This window comes from Antrostomus carolinensis, unplaced genomic scaffold (genome assembly GCF_000700745.2).
Source record: "Antrostomus carolinensis isolate BGI_N321 unplaced genomic scaffold, ASM70074v2 scaffold14269, whole genome shotgun sequence".
Classification (NCBI taxonomy): domain Eukaryota; kingdom Metazoa; phylum Chordata; class Aves; order Caprimulgiformes; family Caprimulgidae; genus Antrostomus; species Antrostomus carolinensis.
Window position 1 is genome coordinate 897 of NW_010336549.1, and position 21,100 is coordinate 21,996.

The window sequence follows — 21,100 nt, forward strand, 5'->3', positions numbered from 1 at the left end:
GTGACTTTGGCAGCTACTGTCTTTCTATATTTATCCTCTGAGGAGTACATGTATGACTGTGTGTTTGTGTGTGTACATGTGTTCATGGCATAGAGATCAGCTTAGTGCATGAGTGTCTTTGGACATCAATATCTATATCTAAATATCTATATCTGTACCGTTTCAACATCTCCAAACATTTGTTTCCCAGCTTTTATTCTGTAATATATTTTACAATTCTAATCATATAAAGGTCAGACTTTTCACAAAACATATGTATGGAGTTATGAAAATGATAACTACAAACTGTTTGATCAGTGATAATAACCTTTTTTTATCTCCAATAATTATGCATTGTAGTGATTGACTGTGGCCATCCTGGCGTTCCTCCTAACGCGGTCCTGTCTGGAGATAAATATACGTTTGGGTCTACTGTTCATTATACCTGCACAGGTAGACGATCGCTGTTAGGGCAGTCATCTCGTACGTGTCAGTTGAACGGACACTGGAGTGGATCTCTTCCTCATTGCTCAGGTAATATTTTTGAATTACTGAGGGTACCTATAAGTTGTTCTTAATTTATTTTGATCTTGGCAGAAGTCCATTTTAAAATCTGAAAAATCATGTATAAAACTGAAGTACTATATCAATAGAAGTCAAAATAGTAAAACCAAAATAAGTAAGAACTCTATTAGCAAGAAAATAATTGAGAAAAAAGTAGGCTTTCTCAGTGATATTTAACACAAATAGGAAATTGCACATCCAATAGAATGTTAAAGGAACTGATTTGTTTTGAAAATATTTTCTATGTGACTTCTAGAAAGAGTATTAATTTCCACAGGGAAACTCTTCAAGATTCTGGGGTGTTTTTGTTTTTATTTTTGTTTTTGTTTTTGTTTTTTAAAGAAAAAACTTGCAAAATAAAAACTTGATGACACCTTTATTTAAAAATACATAGAAACTTATTTTAATTGCAGTGTCATAATAAAATTTCATACTTATTCTAATATTTGCACTCTAAATTGTAGGTGATGCAGCTGGTTCTTGTGGTGATCCAGGTATCCCAGGTCATGGGTCTAGGGAAGAAAACAATTTTAAAATTAAAAGCACGGTACATTTCAGCTGTGATATTGGATATATCCTCCATGGCTCAGAAGAAAGAACATGTATGGCAAATGGAAGTTGGACAGGAAAACAACCTGAATGCAAAGGTAAATCACAGAAGATCCGCTTTTTTTTAAACTGTCTTGTTAAAAGTACTAATCAGAAAACCAATTTTACATTGCTAGTTTTGTATTGTGACTAGTATATGATGATTTCGGACTGACCGTTACATTTTTTTCAGTAAGTTGTTACACTATAGCAATGACTTGTTGTCAAGTGAAAAATTTGAAAACCGTTCCTGGCACACATGAAACTGCAAGTTTTCCAAGTTTTGAGAAAAAAAAAAAAGTATATTGAGCTGTTTATTTCTACTTATGTCAGCATTAACCAACTATATGTGTTATCCAATACAAAAAAATAATGAGAAAAACAAATAAGACTTCCAGAACTCAACTTTTCCTGAAAGGTTTTTTCCATTATAAACCTCACCATCACCTGATCATTAATGACAACCATTATACATCTGAATTTCAGAGAAAAGAGCTGAGTTTTAGGAAAGTGTCAGTGTGAGGATTTCATTAGCTACATCTATGTCATAATTTCTCAGCTTAAAACTTTTATTCACTAATACTGTTGACATTTTTATTATATTTCAATAGAAAATGAAATGCTGAAACACATTTATTTGGAAAAAAAAATCATTTCTGAAATTTTAAGCTAGATATATTATCTCAAAAGAAAGCTCTAACAGGATATCTATGGAGAATCATTTATTACATTAATTATGTTGATTCAAAAATAGGAAGTAATTTCCAAAGACTCTGCTTCCAAAAAAATCTTCCTGAAAAGGAGGAAATCATTTGACAACCTGTACTCTTATTACCACTTTATCACTGTTGACTGTGTTATCTGTATGAAATACGTAATCTCATTGTAAAAACCTAGTTCACAAGCTGGTTTTGTGATATCCTTTCTGCTAAATGATTCCCATCCTGACACAGCGTAAGTATATATATGTGTTTGTATGTTGGTATGTTGGTACGTTGGTATCTGAAGGGAATTACTTACCTCAACTGAACTTTCTTCTGTTCTTCTTTAATCCTATCTATTACAGAAGCAAATTTCCTCTTTTATATTTTAAGATACTTTTGGTATTATTTTTTCCCCTAAAAATGTCTTGAAATTGTGATTCTGGTTCACAGATATATATATATATATATCTGTGTGTACTGCATACACAGGTATATTGTTCTAGTTTAGGTTATATAGATTAGATGTGTATATGTAATCACATAAGAAGACAATTCAAATTCCGAAGTTGACCACTGAAGAATGTGAAACAGCAGGCTTAAACTTGCCTTTGAAATAATAACGACTCTGTCCTGTGTTTTGAATTAGGTAGGAAATGTACACTATAAATGCATACATACTATAGAGTCAAATTAAATCTACAGTGATAATTGTAGTCTAGGCATAACTGGGAGCTTGTCTTTGCAGCTAAACTAGCTTTTCTTTAATGCAGACTTTAAAATTAAATTCATAGAGTGTGTTCATGCAAACAGCTGTTGACTGTACAATGTGCCTTATCAGTAGTTGGTGAAACTTAGATTCTTCAGGATCACAGCACAGATTTCTACCATTTAACACTGCTTGCATCAAGATTATCCTTAGACATTACTATTTAAAAAATTATCTTTACTACATTTAAAAAATATCTAATATTTTGATCTATAGCTGTGCAATGTGGTAATCCAGGAACAACCGCAAATGGAAAAGTATTTCGTATTGATGGAACTACATTCTCTAATTCAGTAATTTATTCATGCATGGAAGGATATATACTTTCTGGATCATCTGTAAGACAATGTACTGCCAATGGAACATGGTCTGGATCCTTGCCAAACTGCACAAGTAAGACACATCTCTAATGAATAGTCTTTGTTTTTCTCTCCTCTGAAAGACAATAAAGTAAAATACAGAAGTTGGATGCAAATAAACTGTCTTCAACTTTTTTTACACTATTTCATACCTAATTTTGTACATGAAATACTTCTAAAAAATATAGTGCTATGAGAAGATGAAGAATACGTTTTTTTCAAAGGGAAATAGAGTATAGTAAAATATTTAAACTACTGTTGCAGTTTAAAGGAGTTGTATGGTTACATGATCTATCTACTTCTTTCCTGGTATATATTTTTAATCTTGTTTATATTTTGATATATCTTATTCAGAAATTATTCATTTAGTTGCTTTTCTTCATCATGAAAACTTAGCAGTATAATATTCTGGTTTTCCAGAGGGCAGAAAATAAAAACCTTGAAATAAATGCTTGTGAATTCTTTTTGTAGTGACTCTGAGGTCAAAATTGTTATCCTACTCTCAGATAACATCTATTTGGCCTCTTCATTAACCTTATACTTGCTTTGGTAACCCAACCAACAGAAGATAGTTCAGCTTCTCTCACATTCATAATAAGCATTTTGCAAGTTTATTTTCAAGTCCATCTTTTCCTGCTTTATTACATGTCCTACTTAATCTTTTAGTAACAATTATGAAACTTTTACATTTATGTGATACATGAGACTGCCTATCATTTTGAGGAAACATATCATCATCAGAGGTATAGCAAAGTGTTGCTTAAATTTTGAACTAGGACCCTAGTTTTCATAGAGTCGGCTACTTTACACACTTTACACCCAAATAGAGGCCAAAAGTAAGATGATAAATAAAACTTCTTCTTGTGTTGTTTACAAATACATCTTTAATGGGAAGCATGTGAACAGCTGCTTTTGTAGTCAGCAAACCTGTAAGAGAGCCCAGTGGGTTTTTTTGTGTTTATTTATTATTTTCCAAATTATAATGAGAACCAGTGTAATTGCACAAAGCATAAAGGTGTTCCGTGGCAGCAACTAGATCTGTATTTTTTTTATTGTGTTTTAGAATGACATTTAGCTGAAATACCTGCTAGAATAGATTTTTCAAAAAAACAGTACTTGGGTAGAAACTTGGGATTTTTGCTTAAAACCTAGAAAAATGTCTTAACAGAGAAAGTGTCCTAATAAAACAGAGAGAAGTATTTTGGAGATTATATGTAATAGAAAAATAATTCTTGATTTAATTAATATATAAGTATTTTAACTTTGTTATGCAATACAATTATTGACATTCCTAATACACAGCTCTCTCTTTGTTATGATTACTCTTCAAAAAAATATATTCCCCTATATGTTTATTCCAATCATAACGCTATTTAGGGGTCTTTAGTTTGATGCATATCCCCTGGAGTGGTCAGAATACGAAAAGAATGGTTGAATGAAAATCTTAACCAAAAGAGATATGAACTCAAGAGAATCTCATCCTGACTCATTTCTGCCCTTTTGGTCACTGCTGACTATTAACTAATTCCTAAACAGCGGGCAGAAGCACTGCTAGGTGCTGCAACTTGTATCTAAGCTGGTACAGGTAATAAAAGCAGTTCTAAAATACACAATACTTTTTTTTTGAAGATTTGATACAAGCAGCTTAGTTACTATCTGCTCACTCAGACTATGCTAAACTGTAGAGCAGGCATACTGTATACCTTCGATTCATAATTCTCACATCGGTCATGATTTGGTATTGAGTTAGAAGTGGCCAGGATCTGTTTTCTGCCCAGGAAAACTACCTCCCACAATTGTCCAGAAGTAATAACTGTGCTGTAGGGGGATTGTCAGGTTTACTATAAGATAAACTGTAAAACACATGGGTGCTGTATTTTGTATGAACTAGATTTTTTTCCTGGTGTTTGTTTTTTTTCCCTGAAGACAGCAGCTTTTTATAATTGCAACTAGGGTTCTCAAGTTTTCTTACTCTGAAAACTGTTCCCGAAATTAATAGGTCAATTGACCAGATCTGATAGAAACTTACTTATTTTAACTTTATTCTTAGCTTATAATTATATAATTATTTATTAACTGCTTATGAATATTTAATCTCATTGGGAGATGAAATTATCTCCTGACACTAGAAGTCACCAAAGGTTTTACAATCGTTCCCACTTGTTAAAGTGTTATAGGCCTAATTTTGTCTTAAATCATAGCCCATGTTTGGGAATTGCCTGAGAATTCTTATCTGTTTATGTACATAGTAACCATGTGAGCATTTACAAAGTGGGAGCTTTTTGCAGACATGTATCTTAACTTTTCCAGACTGTTTTTCCTTTCTGGATGTAACCATGGAAAAGTAATCTAAACAATATGCTTCTTTAATAATGAAGCTCTGGACTGTTAGGAAAATCTGAGGGTATCCAAGCGTAGTAGTGATATATGAATTATTTCTTGCTTTTTATTTCATTTTATAATCTTGAAATTTTACTGTCCATTGCTTCCACTGTTGAACAGATGTATTGATGTTCTCCAAATGTAACTGTTATACAGCTCCACATGTTGTGTTTGACAGCTAATTCAAATGATGTATATGTTTATCTTCTCTTGACGGAGATAAGATTTATGAAACTTTTTCCTTCTCCTTTTTTCTCCAATAAATTCCTAGTTTTACACAATGTTTTTCCCCTCACATATAAATAAAACACATTTAGGTTTTAAAATCTTTTCCTCAACTGTTTACTTGCAGTTATCAGTTGTGGAGATCCAGGAGTCCCAGCCAATGGCATGAGATATGGTGACGATTATGTTGTTGGACAAAATGTTACTTATATGTGCCAACCTGGTTATACAATGGAATCACAAAGCTCCTTAATTCGCACTTGCACTAGCAATGGCACATGGAGTGGAGTAATCCCAACATGCAAAGGTACATTTATTTTGATTGTCGACTTTTTCCTCTATGACTTTTAAATCCACTGTTTGTTGTAATGAGTCAGCCAAATACTTCTACAGAAATCAAAATTGACTGTTAGTATGAATACACTTGATTTGTTGGCTGCAGAAATGATGACTTATTCCTTTGCATCTTTTCCCTTTTATTTTTCATATCAGCACAATATATTGAACAGTTTTTTGTAGCTCTATAGAGCTTTTTATTACTTTGCTGGTAAATTGGATTAGTCAATATGCAATGATGGTTTAGATTTGTTTGTTTAAGGTTAGCATGTCATACCAAAAATAACCTTATATATGTTTCTGTCTTTACAAAATGACCACTCAAGCATGTGATAAACACCTTTAGGAAAGATCTACATATATGCAAATAAACTTTGTCAAAGGCAAATTGTTGTGAGTTACTCTATCCATAATACTAAGATTATTCTTTGATGCCTCCTTCCTTAGATGTTTACCTTTGAGCATCACTGTGCTGTGACATGCTCAACAAAAAGACTAAATCCTTCTAGCAGATTTCCTAATAAACATTTTTTCTGCTTCATGTTATTTTCTCTACTGTGAAAACTGAAGGGATTAATCTCAAGATCTTCCTTTTCTCTCTTTTACTAATTGCATTCCTGATTTTTCTGTTTTATTGGAATTTTTTAATGCTCTCTGTTGAAATCTAAACAAAAAATCTGAACATTACCAAAAGACCATTTAATCTGTGTCATCAAAGCAATTTTCTCTGAGAAATTTGCTTGCTAAACCCTAAAACACCTTCTCCCTAGAGTAATTTTTCTCCCTCTTCCTTATACCACAGCTGTAGAGAAGCAGCATTACAATTTTGGTGTTTTCTTTCTGGATTTATACTTGAGTATGTCTGATCTCTATCCTTTTAAAAATTAGTTGGCTAAGTTTGTACTACTTAGTTCTCATCCATCTTCCTTCTGTTTTGTTTTCAGGAAGTATGGTTGCATGGTTGCATACATGCTCAGCAGTTCTCATTTTCCTCCCCTGAATTCATTCATCAAAACAGATCAAATAAATTTCAAATCTCTACCCCATTTGCAATTACTTTCCTTGCTGAATAGAATTCTCCCAATATCTTCAATATCTTACCAAGTCTGGTTTAATTCTAATTCACCTTTGATAATGGAAATTTTTAAAGTTATTTTCCCAACACGTTCTTGAGGATGTCAGACTTTGAGATCCTCTTAACAATTCACTTTTTTTCCTGCCGCTACCGTGTTCTTAGCCTCAGCTTCAATCACAAAATTGATTTTAAGGACAGAAGAACAACCATACTGGTCCTGTTGACCCAGAGTCTGTCTCCAAGAGTGGCTGTAAGTGAACAGCTAGAAGATGATAAGACAGAAGAAGTATTTATGATGTAGTGTCCCAGCCTCAAATTCTTCAGGGCTAAAAGGCACCTAACTGGGAGCAGGAAATCTAGCTCTGATTTGATTCAAACAGAACCATACCAAGAAAGAGTTAGACTGTCAATTTTGGCTTTGAGTTTTTGAGTCTTTGTTGGTTTAGGTCATATTTATAGCTTATATAAATACTAAATAATAATAATATGCAGAATGTCTAGTGTTCTCAGAATTTCGTTCTACTCCACACAGGTTTGTGTGAGTACAGTAGGTTAAGTTAATAACCCCTATTTCTTTGTCTGTGCAATTAAAAGTAATATATAATATGTAGTAGTGTGTTTGAATTGTGTAACAATTAGTTCTTACTGTCAGGAAGAAGTGCCAGGGTTCTCTGGTACCATTTAGTTAAAATAATTGGAAAATGAATCGGACAGAAAATGAATGTGTAGTTGCAGCTTGAAATAAAAGATATAAAAAAATCATTTGGCTTTGGAAAAGGTTGCATGTTCATCTGCAACTAAGTATTCAACTATTCAAGCATTGTCTTTTCTGCAGACTTGCATTTGTAATATACTTTCAGGTCTTAAACTAAGAAATGTTGTTGTATGTATTTATGGTTGAATCTATGAGCAAAATATTTAGAGGCATGCTGCCTTGTTGCTAGGTGTTGTTTTGTTTTGCTTTTTTCACCCCAGAGTTCTGATTTCATGCTACTTCTGTCTCCTTTCCTAATTACTGACTAGTATTTCTTCCCTTATTATTCAACTCAGAAGTTAAAACATACAGATCTTTTTAAGAGGACTAGTCATGAATCTCTTGGAGAATGCAGACAGATGTTTGCTGCTTGGAATGCTCATTTTATTTACTTTTATTAAAGCATCATGAAAGTATGACAAAAGCTATCATGTCCTTTTTACGGTTGATTGGTTGGTGTTGTGTTTGTTTTTAAACTATGAGCCAGAGCAAGGGAAGCAAAAAGTTCAAAAATTTTAAAGGGCTTTAAAATTTAGATTTGGTTTACTGATTGGCAAAGGATTATTTGATAATAATACTACTTTCACCCAGCATTCTCAAACAGCCATGAATGATGCTGCAGAGCATCTTTGTAGTGTAAACAGTTGAGATTCTTTCACTGAAGTGTATAATAAGAATAGAGAAATGGTACATGGTGAACCTGCTGCAGATCACATTCAAATACTCAGTACTCCTGATCTTGTGCTTCTGACTTCTTTTGAGCCTGCAAGATGACAGCTGTCTAAACATAGATTTAAAGGTTATGAGTGCAGCTTTTAATTTCCTCTGGTTTTGTGACTTGTATGTTGTGACCTGTATGTTCTCTGGTTTATTTTTAGTCACCACCTTTTCTCATTTACTCCAACCATCACCGCTAAATTAAATCATATTAGTTTAATGTGGTTTCTTTTTTCTCTTTTGCTAACAAAGTTTTTCTCAACTTTTCTCTTTTTACTCCCTTTTTCTCTCTCATTCATTCTAGTAACTATGGCCCAAATTTCCCCTTTTCTCCTTTTGATTCATATTTTTTTCATTTAACTTATTTTATAGCCTTTTTCCTTCAGCTCTCAATTAACAATTGTCTGTTACTAGCCCATTATCCAGTGAATATCACTTTTAGCTTCATCACTAAAGTTATGTCTGTTTATTTCTACTGCCTTCCTGTCATGTTTTTCAGTCCTCTTTCCTATAACTGAGTAGAAGATGTTTCTATTTTTTCCTGGGATGCCTATAAATAAGAAACTATACTGAAATACTTACTGTTGGCCTTCTTAGAGCTAGCAATGATGACAATTTCAAGAGGTTACAAATCCTTAAATTTTCTCTCTCTATCTAGAAGCTAGATGCTTTTTGGTGAGGAGCTATTCAAGAAGCAAATACTAACCAAACTGTGGTCCTTAGAAACAGACTTTCAAGTCATATTTTGGAGCAATTATCCTGGAATTTCATCCCTGGACATTAATATCTAGCAAATACTTAAGTTGGTTAAGAGGAAGAAAGTATTTGATTATTACAATGGTAACTAAAGATAGTTTTACTCTATGTTGCTTAAACAAAAAAAATCATTACCAGTCATATCTTAAAGGTTGTACGCTACATATTCTCCATACTGATTTTTAGGTAGTCTTCCTATATGGTTTGATGCAGCATCCTGTTTTATTTAAGACACATAATCAATCAGCCACTTTCTCCTAAATGAAGGAAACCAGAAATACTAACTTAAGGAAAAGTGGCAAGAATACAGTGAGGAAGATAGTATGTCCTGATTGTATTGTCCTCTAAAAAAGGTGAAATTAGCACATATGGTTCTAGTAATTATGTACACTGGGGATATTTACAGCAGCTGGGCCTAATTATTTTGAATATTATTGCAGCTGTTACCTGCCCAACTCCTCCGCAGATCTCTAATGGAAGGTTGGAAGGAACAAACTTGGACTGGGGATTTAGCATTAGCTATGTTTGCTCTCCAGGATATGAACTCTCTTTTCCAGCTGTTCTGACTTGCGTTGGGAATGGAACATGGAGTGGTGAAGTACCTCAGTGCTTGCGTATGTATTACTTTACAGTCCTGTATTTTGTATTTCTTTATTTAACTGTAGTTTTCACCCTTTTTTTTTTTTTTTTTAACCCCCAGCAAGAGCTCAGTTCATTTCAAAGCTGGGACAAATACAATCTGTCTATGTTTTCCAAAATTGTAACATAATTTGTAGATTGAGGAAGACATAGAAATATCTGTAAATCCTTTGTAAGCATGTAGGAAGCCTTAAACACAAACATAAAAAAAAAAAAAAAAATTACTGGCAATGTGTACCAAATGAGCCAAGGCAAAACAAGATTAAGAGATGCTGTCTTGTTTTCTGATCCAGCTACATATAGAATAGGGGAAGTTTCATTATAATCTCTTTTATTTGCTCATTATTCATCCTAAACTTTCTCTGATGTCACAGCAAATTTTTTCTGTCTGTAATGCTGACTAGGCCCCAGGGTCATTCCTTGACAATTGTCTATTCCTTGCCTCGCCCTACACTATATTAAGTTATATGTTTTATGCAGTAAATTTTGTTGAACTGATAGTTATAAAATTGATGGATTTTTAAATTGCTACAAATTTCATTACAATAGCAAATGTGGCTTTTCTGTAGGTTGGTGTCATTCCACTCATTAATTAAAAAATCTTTTTAAAGAAGTGATTGTAATACTTCTGAGAGATATTCAATTGATTACACTGAAGAAGGAGGTTCTGTAGTTATTTGTAGAAAAGCTATACCACTAAAACTCTGTAATGATCTTGAGCAAGGAGTCTAACTGGAAGAAGATAATTTAATCTTCGTGTCTTTACAATTTCTGAAGTTTAATTTGAGCTTGCCATGTAGCTGAACTTGCCAGGTAGCTTGCTACATGTTGCAAAATGCAGTTCTCCATTCTTTTACTATTCTTTGCATTCTTCATCTCTCCTTTTGAAAAATGTTATCTGGTTTGGCTATATCCTACTACTATGAAAGCATAATCATAGAGATGATCTTTTTTTTTCCTAATGATAGTCTCATATTGTCAACAGCAGTTGCTTAGTGTTGCTGAAACTGTATGTGCCAGAGCTGCAATGTGGTGAAAGGCATTGTTTCTGGAAGAAAGTCTCCCACACCATTTGTTAAGTTCTTTAGATGGAGCTCTTCTAGAGTCCACAATATTATGAACATCAAAAACCATGAAAAAATATTTTAATCATTTGGTCTTGATTGAAATCTGTGTCCTTACATTAATTTTTGGATACCACAAGCTATTTGTCATCTTTAAGTTTGGAATACTCAATACTGCTATATTGAATATAGAAAAAGAGGGTCTACCTTTAAACTTTTTAAAATGTATAGTTAGCACAGAATGCAGCTACCTGGGAATTAAAGGCTGTTTCATGCAGAGATTGCATTAACTGAATGTTGTGGATGTGCAATGGTTACCCATTGGTTTGCAAGAGAAGTAAATTGGCAGCCAGTGCTTGTCAAAGAGCTTAAACTAGCTGCCATCTGTCAGAAATGAGAGGGAAGTGGTGAAAGTCATTCTCAGTGAGCAATCTTTAAGCAGTTCTTGACATCAGAAATTTAGTTCCCAGCTTGGTTCCATAGAGCTTGTAGCTGAAGATATGCAAGGTATAGTTATAACAAGGAATAATTTTGCAAAATGGAATGTAGTCATGTTTTGGTTGAGTATTTGTCATCTCTGACCTGGTAAATTTGTCTGCTTAATTATTCGTATAGAAATTTGAGTAAAGGACTCCTGTTTTTATTGGCTTGGCAATAGATGTCAAAAAAAAAAAAAAAAAAAAAAAGCCTATGCCTGAAAATTCCTACCTACAGATATAACTTGCTGTTAATCAATTAAATGTCTTTTAAAGGCTCTCAGAGTCCATAGGATAATATTTCCATTTGGAGTGGAAGCACTCCCAGACCTTCCAGTTTGCTGCAACTTTAGTTTGTTCTATAGTACCCTGTTCCAATATCAGAGGAAAACTGCCATGTTTTACCATAGTACCTGGTTTCCATCGTAACCTATATAGAAGGCAGATATTTAGTAGCTATTCAATGACTGGGTAAAGTTGACTGAATACTAAGTGGTGAAGTTTACTTATTTTTATAAAAAATTAATAAACTTACAAAACCCACATTTTTTAATGTGAGGATTTTTTTTTCCTTGAGAGTTGTTACTGTTTTGTTGCTGGAAAGAACTGTCAGGAGACAATTTCAAGCCTCTGTGTTAAAAATCTGTAAGTGTTTAATGTATTTTCAAATTAAGACTTCCACAGAATTTTCTAATAAAAACATAAATTACAACCATGATCTGTCAATCAGACAATGAGGTTCACTGTGTGGCACTATCCTCACTTCATAGATCTTTTCAGAATTTGGCCTATAATTCTGCAGACAGTCCCATTCCACTTAAAGCTATGAAATTGTATACATTTCTGGAATGTATAAAGCCCTTTTTCTTCAACAATGTGTGTGTGTGTACATGGATTTCCCATACAGTCAGTGTCTGCAGCAAGAGGTGGAGAGCAGGAGCATTTAATGTGAGCAGGTGCTTTGGAAAGCTTAAGGCATAGGTGACAAAGATAGATATTAGAAATGTATTTTGAAGGTGGTTGTTTAGAAGATGTTATTTAAATTTTGTTTGTAGAAGAGAAAGATGGAACAGAAAATTCCACTGTCTGTACAACATTCCTTTTTAGAAATATGTCATTGCACATATACGGTTTAGTGGTTTATTTTTTTGTGTGTATTACAGCATTTTCTGTTTAATATGAAATTAGGCTCTACAATATTGGAATTCATTATGTATCAGGGAATAATATAGTCTGATTGCACAGGGTTTGCCATAGCTGATTGAATCAATTACTCAAAATTTAGCTTATGATAATAATCAGTACTTTATACTGCAAAAGGCCAGTAAATTTGCCAGCAGTGCATTTACATAGTTATGCTATGCTATAGCCTTAAGGAATCTTTAAGAGGTGGAAATAAAGTAAAAAGATCAATTTAAGAATATGTTCTTACCAGTCAAATTTATCCCACCTAATAACAGCTTATTAGTGTTTGACTTTTAGATCGCTGCTGAAATTTCTTTACTCTTTTTTTTTTGTTGTTGTTAGTTGTACTTTCAAGTGTTATACTTCCATACATACCAAATCTTATCCTTCAGTGAAGGATGAGGAAGTAAGAATTTACAATTCCTAAAATCTATCTGAAAAATCCTTTAATCATACAAAAATGTTGAGGACTGGGTAGAGGTGGCAGAAATCAGGAGAGGATGGAAGATTAACGTGACAGTTTGGTACACTCTGATTGCTCTTTATAAGAGGATGTGCAGCTTGATGTTGTTTGAGGCAGAGGTGAAATGTTGGTATTTGGGCCTTAATAAAACCAGTTGTGTAACCTTGAGTGTTACCTTCATGCTGCTGACCGAGCCCACTATCTAGGCATTTTGAACAGCTAGCAAAAATACTCCAGACTAAAGCAGACTAAAGATGGACTATGTAGTCTTTCTTTGAATTCCTATGAAATGTTTCTGTATTTGACCTGTGTTTAATAAAATAAATATAAAATTTGGAGTAACTGCTTGATTGAGTTCAGGTAAGTGTTATTTTTCTGTCTTTTAATAAATGACACATTCCATTTCTATCATGTCTTTTTTCACAGCAAAGTTTTGTGGTGACCCTGGAATACCTGCACAAGGGAAAAGAGAAGGCAAAAGCTTCATCTACCAGTCAGAAGTCTCTTTCAGCTGCAATCTTCCTTTTATTCTGGTTGGCTCCAGCACCAGGATTTGCCAAGCAGATGGCACATGGAGTGGTTCTTCTCCTCGATGTATAGGTAAGGTTACACCTATATTATTGAAATTTCTTGAAATGTTTATTATTCCTTTTCCTGATAAGTCAATCTAGGAATGTTTAGCTATTTTGAATTATCGTGGTGTTATCCTATACTCTGTAAGAATCAAGTCACTTTGTTTTTGTTTCTCTCATTGGCTCATTGCAGGTTGTTGTCCAAGCTAAATTTTGTGATACATTCATATATTTAATTAAAATGCTGTAATTTGTTCTGTCTTTATTTTTTATTATTATTTTTATATTTATTTTAAGAACCTACTCGCACAGCATGTGAAAATCCAGGAGTCCCAAGGCATGGGTCACAAAACAACACATTTGGCTATCAGGTAGAGTATACTATTTTTTAGTAACTTGCATATGAAACTATTTTTGTATTACCTCAAAGTCTAGACACTTCTGATTAGAGGTCCAGAAACTGCTGATACCTTGTAAGAGATGGTTGCTGGAATGTTACTGTGTTTCCTTATTTCTAGTTGTTACATTACATTGACCTTGTATCCTTATTAGCAATGCACTACATGAAACCCTGATGATCAAGTTCTACTTGTTTTCACCTTGAAGGAGTTCAGTGTCTCCCCACCAATATATATGTTCTCTACTGTTTATCAAGTAGACTTTTTCCTCCTTAAACATGTGTATATTGTGTGTCAAACTGCTAGTGTAGACATACTTAAAAAAACAGATTTGGTTTGGTTTGGTTTTTTTCCTGTGTGCAATTCTTTTGTTACATTCGGAAATGATGTGACCACAAATGAATTGCAGAGTTACAGAGGTTGACAGGAGCCTATGGAGAGCTTCTAATTCAACCTCCCTTCTCAAAGCAAGGTCAGCTGCAACAGGTTGATTAGGGCTGTGTTCAAGTGGTTTTGAATATTTCCAGGGATAGCGACTCCACAGCCTCTCTGGGCAACCTTTTCCAAGGTGATCACCTTTACTTCTTGTTTTTAAACAGAATTTTCTATGTTTCAATTTGTGCCTATTGCCTCTTGTCCTGTCATTGGGCACCACTGAAAAAAAGTCTGCCTCCGTCACCTTTCTTGTCCCCAGTAAATTTTAATGCACACTGATAGTACTCTCTTTGAACCTTTTCTTTTGCAAGCTGGACAATCCCAGCTCTTTCAGCCACTCCTTGAATACTTGATGCTGTAGTCCCTTAATCAACTTTGTGGCCCATCACTGGTGTCAGTGCAGTATATCCTTGTCCCTCTTGCACTGGTGAGCCCAGCACTGGACCCAGCACCCACTTGTATCTCACCAGTGCTGAGCAGAGCGGAAGAATCACCTCCCTCAAACTGCTGGAAATGCTCTGCCTGATGCAGCCCAGGAGAATGTTGGATGCCTTTGTTACAAGAGTGTGTTGTGGCAAGTGATGTTTGCATATGCTTCAGTTGGAAACATAATTGTGAAATTTAAAATGCTTATGAATTTCTGATTTTCTGAATCACACAAAACTGTGATGTCAGTGAGATGTTTTAATGTGTGAATGGTGTACAGATGCAGAAATGTGTCCTATAATTTGCTAGGAATCTGGTAAGGCAGCTGAAAATAAACTAAGAAAGCTTCTATCCTGCTGCATCTATGTGTGGTGTCAGGGATGAAAGCTCCAGCCATGTGAAGAGGACTAGGCAGAAGAGTAAACTAGCAGCTCCCTGGTTGTGTGTGGTGCCTGTCTAGTAGCAGGAGTTAAACAAAAACTGCAGATTGCCAGATATGAAAGAAAGGGCTGACTGAATAGGTTTACAATATGAAATTAGTTTTTTAAAAGAAAAGGTTGTAGCCAATGTTTTATAGCCAAAAACTTCTTTGGCTTGTCATTTTGGTGGCCTTTATGCAGTACTCCTTCTGATTAGTGATTGTTTTAGCAGTCTTTGGGTTTTCAGATTGTGCTAGATCACAATCATATGTGAGTGGTAGTATAATTGTCTCAGCACTCCAGGGAATGGAGTGCTGTTTTGAGCCAAGGTAGAATATGCAAGGGCAGTCCTTGGGCTGACTTCCTTTGGGTATAATATAATATTATGCTAGAGGGCAACTCTTAATTCAACTGTGTAAGAAATGAATCATTGCAATGACCATTTTCTACAATTTTATTGTCACAGTTTCTCTGACATATTAATGAGCTTTCTGTCACTGAAAAAGCTAATGAAGGCTTTCTTACTTGTGGTGCAGCTGTAGTTATGAAAAAAACCACCACTCACACCTAACGTGGAACTGTCAAAATATCAGTCAAAATGTCAACTGATATATAATTGCTAAAAGAAGTGTACCTTCTGTCAGAATTTGCAGCCTTGATTCCACAGTTGTAAGATTAGTGTCTAGCAGATTTAAACTGTAGGAGCTATAGTCTCCTTACCTAGCTGGCAACTTTCCTCATGCTCATGTAGAGAATTTGGTTTTATATAGTAACTAAATGTCTGCTGCAACTTCTGGCTTCTCTAAATATGATTGCTTAGTTAATACAGAACAGGATAGAAGTATCAGTCATACAGGCAAAGCTGGGTTTAGCTCTTTATTGGGTGGAAACAACAGTGAAAATGATCAGTTCTAGACAAGTTATTGTCTGGAGATCCTAGAAAGAAATACTACATTACTATGTATTCAATAACGTTATGACTCATTTAAACCACAAACATATTATAAATGAATTATATTATGCTATAATTAACTTCCTGTATGAATGGGATAATAATGACTTTTCCTTCTATCCATAGCAGAAAGGTAAAGAATAATTCTAAACTATACCAAGATGCTGAAGATGAGATGGCTTTGATTTTCTTTAACCTGATAGATCTGTTGTCTACCATTTTAAACAAGAGACCAATAAGGCTTATGCAAGATTAAGCAAAGTGTCTTGCAGTTGGCAAACACATAACAGGGAGTTGTTGCTGTTGGATATATAAGATGGTTTTCTGACTCTAATCCAGGGTGGTTTGTTTTGTTTTGTTGTTTTTTTTTTTTTCTCATTTCGGGGGTTCGATGGGTTTTTTGTTTGCTTTTGGGTTTTTTTTTTTGGTTGGTTGGTTGTTTTTTTTAAAAAAATTCTCTTAAATACTTCACATTTAAACTAATATTAACAGGGTCACTTAAATGATGCAAATTTTAAGTTTTAAATTTATGTCTCTGTCTCATTAAAAAATCAAGCTGTAGCTTGACAGTAGAATTCAAGTCTTCATATGTGGAGTCCAGTTTTAAGTGCTTTTCAACAAATGACAATACCTCCTCTTTTACCTGACTATATCACTGGCTGTCACTTGCTTTTTGCAATACTAATGTCAAGTCATGAACTTCCACAGCACTATTTTTTAGTTCTTGTTATTTCCCCCACTCCTGATTCTCTGTTTTCCTATCTCATTGATTGCATTGAAAGTTCAGGCATATATGACGTAATTCCAGGTTGGACTGAAAGGTGTATCAAAACCTGACCTCCTAGAACCTATGCTAACAAAAGCACAAAAAGCACTGCCTCACATTTGAATGTTGATTCAACTGTTAAATAGGAGCTTTGTAACAAAGAGGTAACAGAATTTTGCATGGATTTTATTGTTCGGTATTGCATTCAGCAGACAGGAGCAGATCAGGTTCTTGTGTGTTGAAATAACATCAAAATACCAGTTTAGTGCTACTTGGATATCAGGCATGACATTTAAATGAGTAGCATCATCTGCTTTAATTGTTACGAAAATGTACTTCTAGAATGTTTACCTTCACCTGAGTATCTTTTTATTTGACAGATCTGCCTTAGCAGTGTGTTACAATGAAGACAAAATATCTTTAGAACTTAGTGAATACTGACTTCATCTGTAATCTGGAAAATAAATTGCTTCTTGGAAAGAAACTGTAGTTTTGAAGTATTTCTTCAGATATATTTCTAGTAACATAGAAAATTGCTTATAACACTTTCACTATAAGCTGTTTTAACACAAGATACTACTGAATTGAAGAAACAGTTTAGAACTGTTTAGACCAATCAGTCATACATGTAAGATTTATTACTTCTCATACTTTTCCAACATATATTTTTGTAGCAATTCAGCTATTTTACCCTATGTTAAAGCCTGAGAGGAGCCAAAGAGCAGTCTGAATTTAGAAATGAAAATAGCCACATTACAGTAGTGGTAGCCCTGTGTTAGCTCTTGGGTTCTTTTTTTTGAAATGTTGTATGAAACTTCATCTGCAGATATGGAGCCACGTTGCAAATAATCTCCTTCTGTGAATATAATGCTTATAAAAACTTCAGTGTTGATTGAATTCCAAGAGAAGGGAAGTACTACCACAGTATAATTGTCTGCATTAGCAGAGTTGGCATCATCACTGTGTCAATGAAAATGTAATTTAAGATTTATCAGACACCATGTAATTTTCCTGGTTCCTTCTGCTTCTCAGCATCCTGAGGTCTGTGGCTTCAGCCTTGTGTCAGTGGGGGATGTTAGTGTCAGAGTCTGGAGTGCTTCACTGGCACAAATGTGATTTTGACTTATTTTTTTCTTTTTTTTTTTTAGTCTCTGTTCTTCTTTATTCACCTGGGCTTATTTGTAATGTTTCTAACACACTTTTACACCACTCACACTGCAACTCTACATTGTATTTCCATCTACTCTGTAAGGTGCATTTCACTGATGTTAAATACTTGTTCTTTTTTACTCCCAAAACCTGATTCTGTCCGGATCTCCATTTCTTAAAGTGACCAAGGGTGAGTTGTTCACAGCAATGGGGTCTCCAGTGCTGAACCTGTGTGACATCTCTTATCCTACCCACACCTGTAGTCTTTTTCACAGTATCCTGTGTCACCATTTCTCAATGCCTTTGCTATCATTGCAGTAGCAGCTCTGTATTTCACTATACAACATCACATTCATGGTAACTATCTCATTTTGCACATAATATCTTTTTTTTTTTTCCTACTGTGGATATAAAGCTGTGGTTGTACCACACAGAGATAAAGGAAGGTATAAAAACTAGTCATAGTCACCTGATCACAAGAAAATTTGATGTTGCAGCTAAGCCAAGTCAGAAAAAAAACCCCAAAACTAGAACAAAACAAACTCCAGGCAACTCCAGACACTTTCAGACAAAGGAAGCCTGGCAAGCCTCTTCCCAGAGATCTTGCAAACTCAATAGCTTGTTACTAGTAGTGGCAATACTTATTACTGGACTACCAAACTACACATACAGCAAAAAGTTAATGAGTTCTGTTTTCGTTCACTTTATATATAATGCTAAAAGTTAATGAAGAGAAATAACTAACATTCCCTTAGCCTCTTGATTCTTTGTTATGAATTGCTGGGCATGGAGAAGCTTGTTAGAATATCTTCATATTCTTTGGTAAACTGAAGTTAAGAAAAAATGGAATGTAGAGTAACCCATGAAAGTTAGAAATATATTCTGTTCTTACGAAGAATATAAGAAATAATAAGGATATTCTTATTATTATTGTTGTTGTTATTATGATTATTGTGAAAATTATATTCAGAGTACTATCTTATTCTCTATAAAAACATGTAGGTTTATATTTATGCGTTTTTTTTCTCAGATTGTTATTTCTCCTATTAGGGAATAGCAAATACATGATGTTTGGTTCTTAGCAGAGTGAAAATTTAGTGATGTTGATTTTGGCAATAACCAAATTATAACTGACACTATGGAAAAAACAGCTATGGAACAGAGATGATCAAGGAAGATGATTTTTTAATTATTATTTTTATTTTTTCTCAGGATTGCATGTAAACACTGTTGCACATAGAACAGTTCTTCCCTAAAACCTAAGAGTACAATGAACACAGATATTTCAGCTGTTTCGCCAGCTCTCCACAGTAGTGCCTCTTTTCAAACTGTATAACAAAAAATTCAAACAAATCAAAACGGCTCAAGACTGGGATTTTTTTAAGAGCATAGAAGTCTGTACAATGCCATCTGGTGCCTCTGGCACAAGAATATTGAAAAACTAGACTTCCCAAAAAGTAATTTTAAAATTATTTTTTATTTTCTTATTTTTATTAATTACATATTACTTGTAAGCTTTTTTTCTATGAGCAGGGAGCCTCATTCCTTCATTTATTTATTCGTTGTATTGAATAGCATGGCAGCTCTTCTAAAAATATCTTAATCACTTGAACAACTGTTGTATTTTTGATGCTACTTCTGGGGCTTCAGAAGGTTGTGTTTTCCTAATAAGGATACTAGAGGTGACATCCATTTCTTTGGAGGAAATAAAGAAAACAGTTTCACAGGTAGTTTACTGTTTTGGATAGAAAAGTTGGCATTGCAATATCAGGTTACAATATCAACAATGGTTTGTTTTGAGTCTTATTTGTTTGCTGTGGTTTTTTTTATTTGGTGAAATGCTAGCAACTCAGCCTTCCCACTTACTTGGCAACTTGAGCCATTTCCTTATCTCACTGATATATTTCTAGTGCTAAAGAACTGTTTTGATATTTTGACAACCAAGCAAAGATGGGCAGACAGTGGAAAAAAATTTATGCATTTCTTGGTTTTGCTCTTCAGGTCAACAGTTTTTCTTCCGTGCAACAGAAAACTCAGTTCATAAAGAACTAATCTAAAGTCATGAATAGGAAGCTAAAGAAGAGTGAGAAGTTACAGAAAATTGAAAAAAAAGCCACACCTCCTTCCTTATTTCAGTTACCCATTGAGTCCTCTAGATGTAAAGACATGATTATGGACATGATTTTCCAGTCCTTTCAACTCACTAAATATGAGCTTTCTGTTCAGGTCATTCTTGATGAGTAGAATTACAGTATACTGAATTTTACTGAATATACTGAATTATTTTTTTTTTTTTAATCTATTGACTTTTTATTCCTCTAAAGAGATTCTATACAATGACAAATTTATTTTAGGCAATATCCTACTAAAAAGTAGGTGAAAATTTCAAGATTGCAGTTATCTGATTAATTCAGTGTTGCCCGTATTTAAGTGGTGTTGAGCTAATACATGAAAGTTAATCACATCGTGAGCACTGGCAAACTCTGTAAAGATACTTTAAAAAAAAAAAAAAAAAGAAAGACATAAAATGTTAATTGAAAATAATTGAGGTACTGTAACTAAGCAGTTAAAGCCATACAGTACCTACTTCTGGAGTTGCTATTGAGCACTAGAGTTTGAATCTCCTAATTAGTTACAGTTTAGGATAGATATCTGAGTATAAGTAGCCAATTAACCTCTTTACCTCATTGACTTCCGTAATGTCTGGTTACTCCACATCACAAAAATAATTAAATTTTTTCTTAAATATTTTATATTCATGAAGATCATAGAGTGAACCTTGAAAGAATAAAGTGGAAAGAAAATTAAGTTCCTATTTAGGGTATATTAAGAAAAAGCATTTAAATATTAAGCTGAGGTTTGGTTTTGATTGGGGTTTTTTTGCTGTGAGCAAGGGTGAAAACATCCTGGTTTTAAAGACAGTGTCAAAGTATTGTCTTTCTTGATAGGGA

The 21,100-nt window shown here is 34.0% G+C and overlaps 1 protein-coding gene across 1 annotated transcript in view; it reads left to right on the forward strand.

Moving 5' to 3' along the window:
• The first annotated feature begins 334 nt into the window (after window positions 1-334).
• Window positions 335-21,100, forward strand: part of LOC104530351 (CUB and sushi domain-containing protein 3-like) — a 35,750-nt gene continuing 14,984 nt past the window's right edge. The window contains exons 1-7 of the mRNA XM_010174907.1: window positions 335-513; window positions 1,008-1,190; window positions 2,818-2,994; window positions 5,695-5,874; window positions 9,646-9,819; window positions 13,459-13,632; window positions 13,902-13,975. Coding sequence (XP_010173209.1) covers window positions 1,148-1,190; window positions 2,818-2,994; window positions 5,695-5,874; window positions 9,646-9,819; window positions 13,459-13,632; window positions 13,902-13,975 — 822 coding nt within the window. The 5' untranslated portion in view covers window positions 335-513; window positions 1,008-1,147. The remainder of the gene's footprint in view (window positions 514-1,007; window positions 1,191-2,817; window positions 2,995-5,694; window positions 5,875-9,645; window positions 9,820-13,458; window positions 13,633-13,901; window positions 13,976-21,100) is intronic.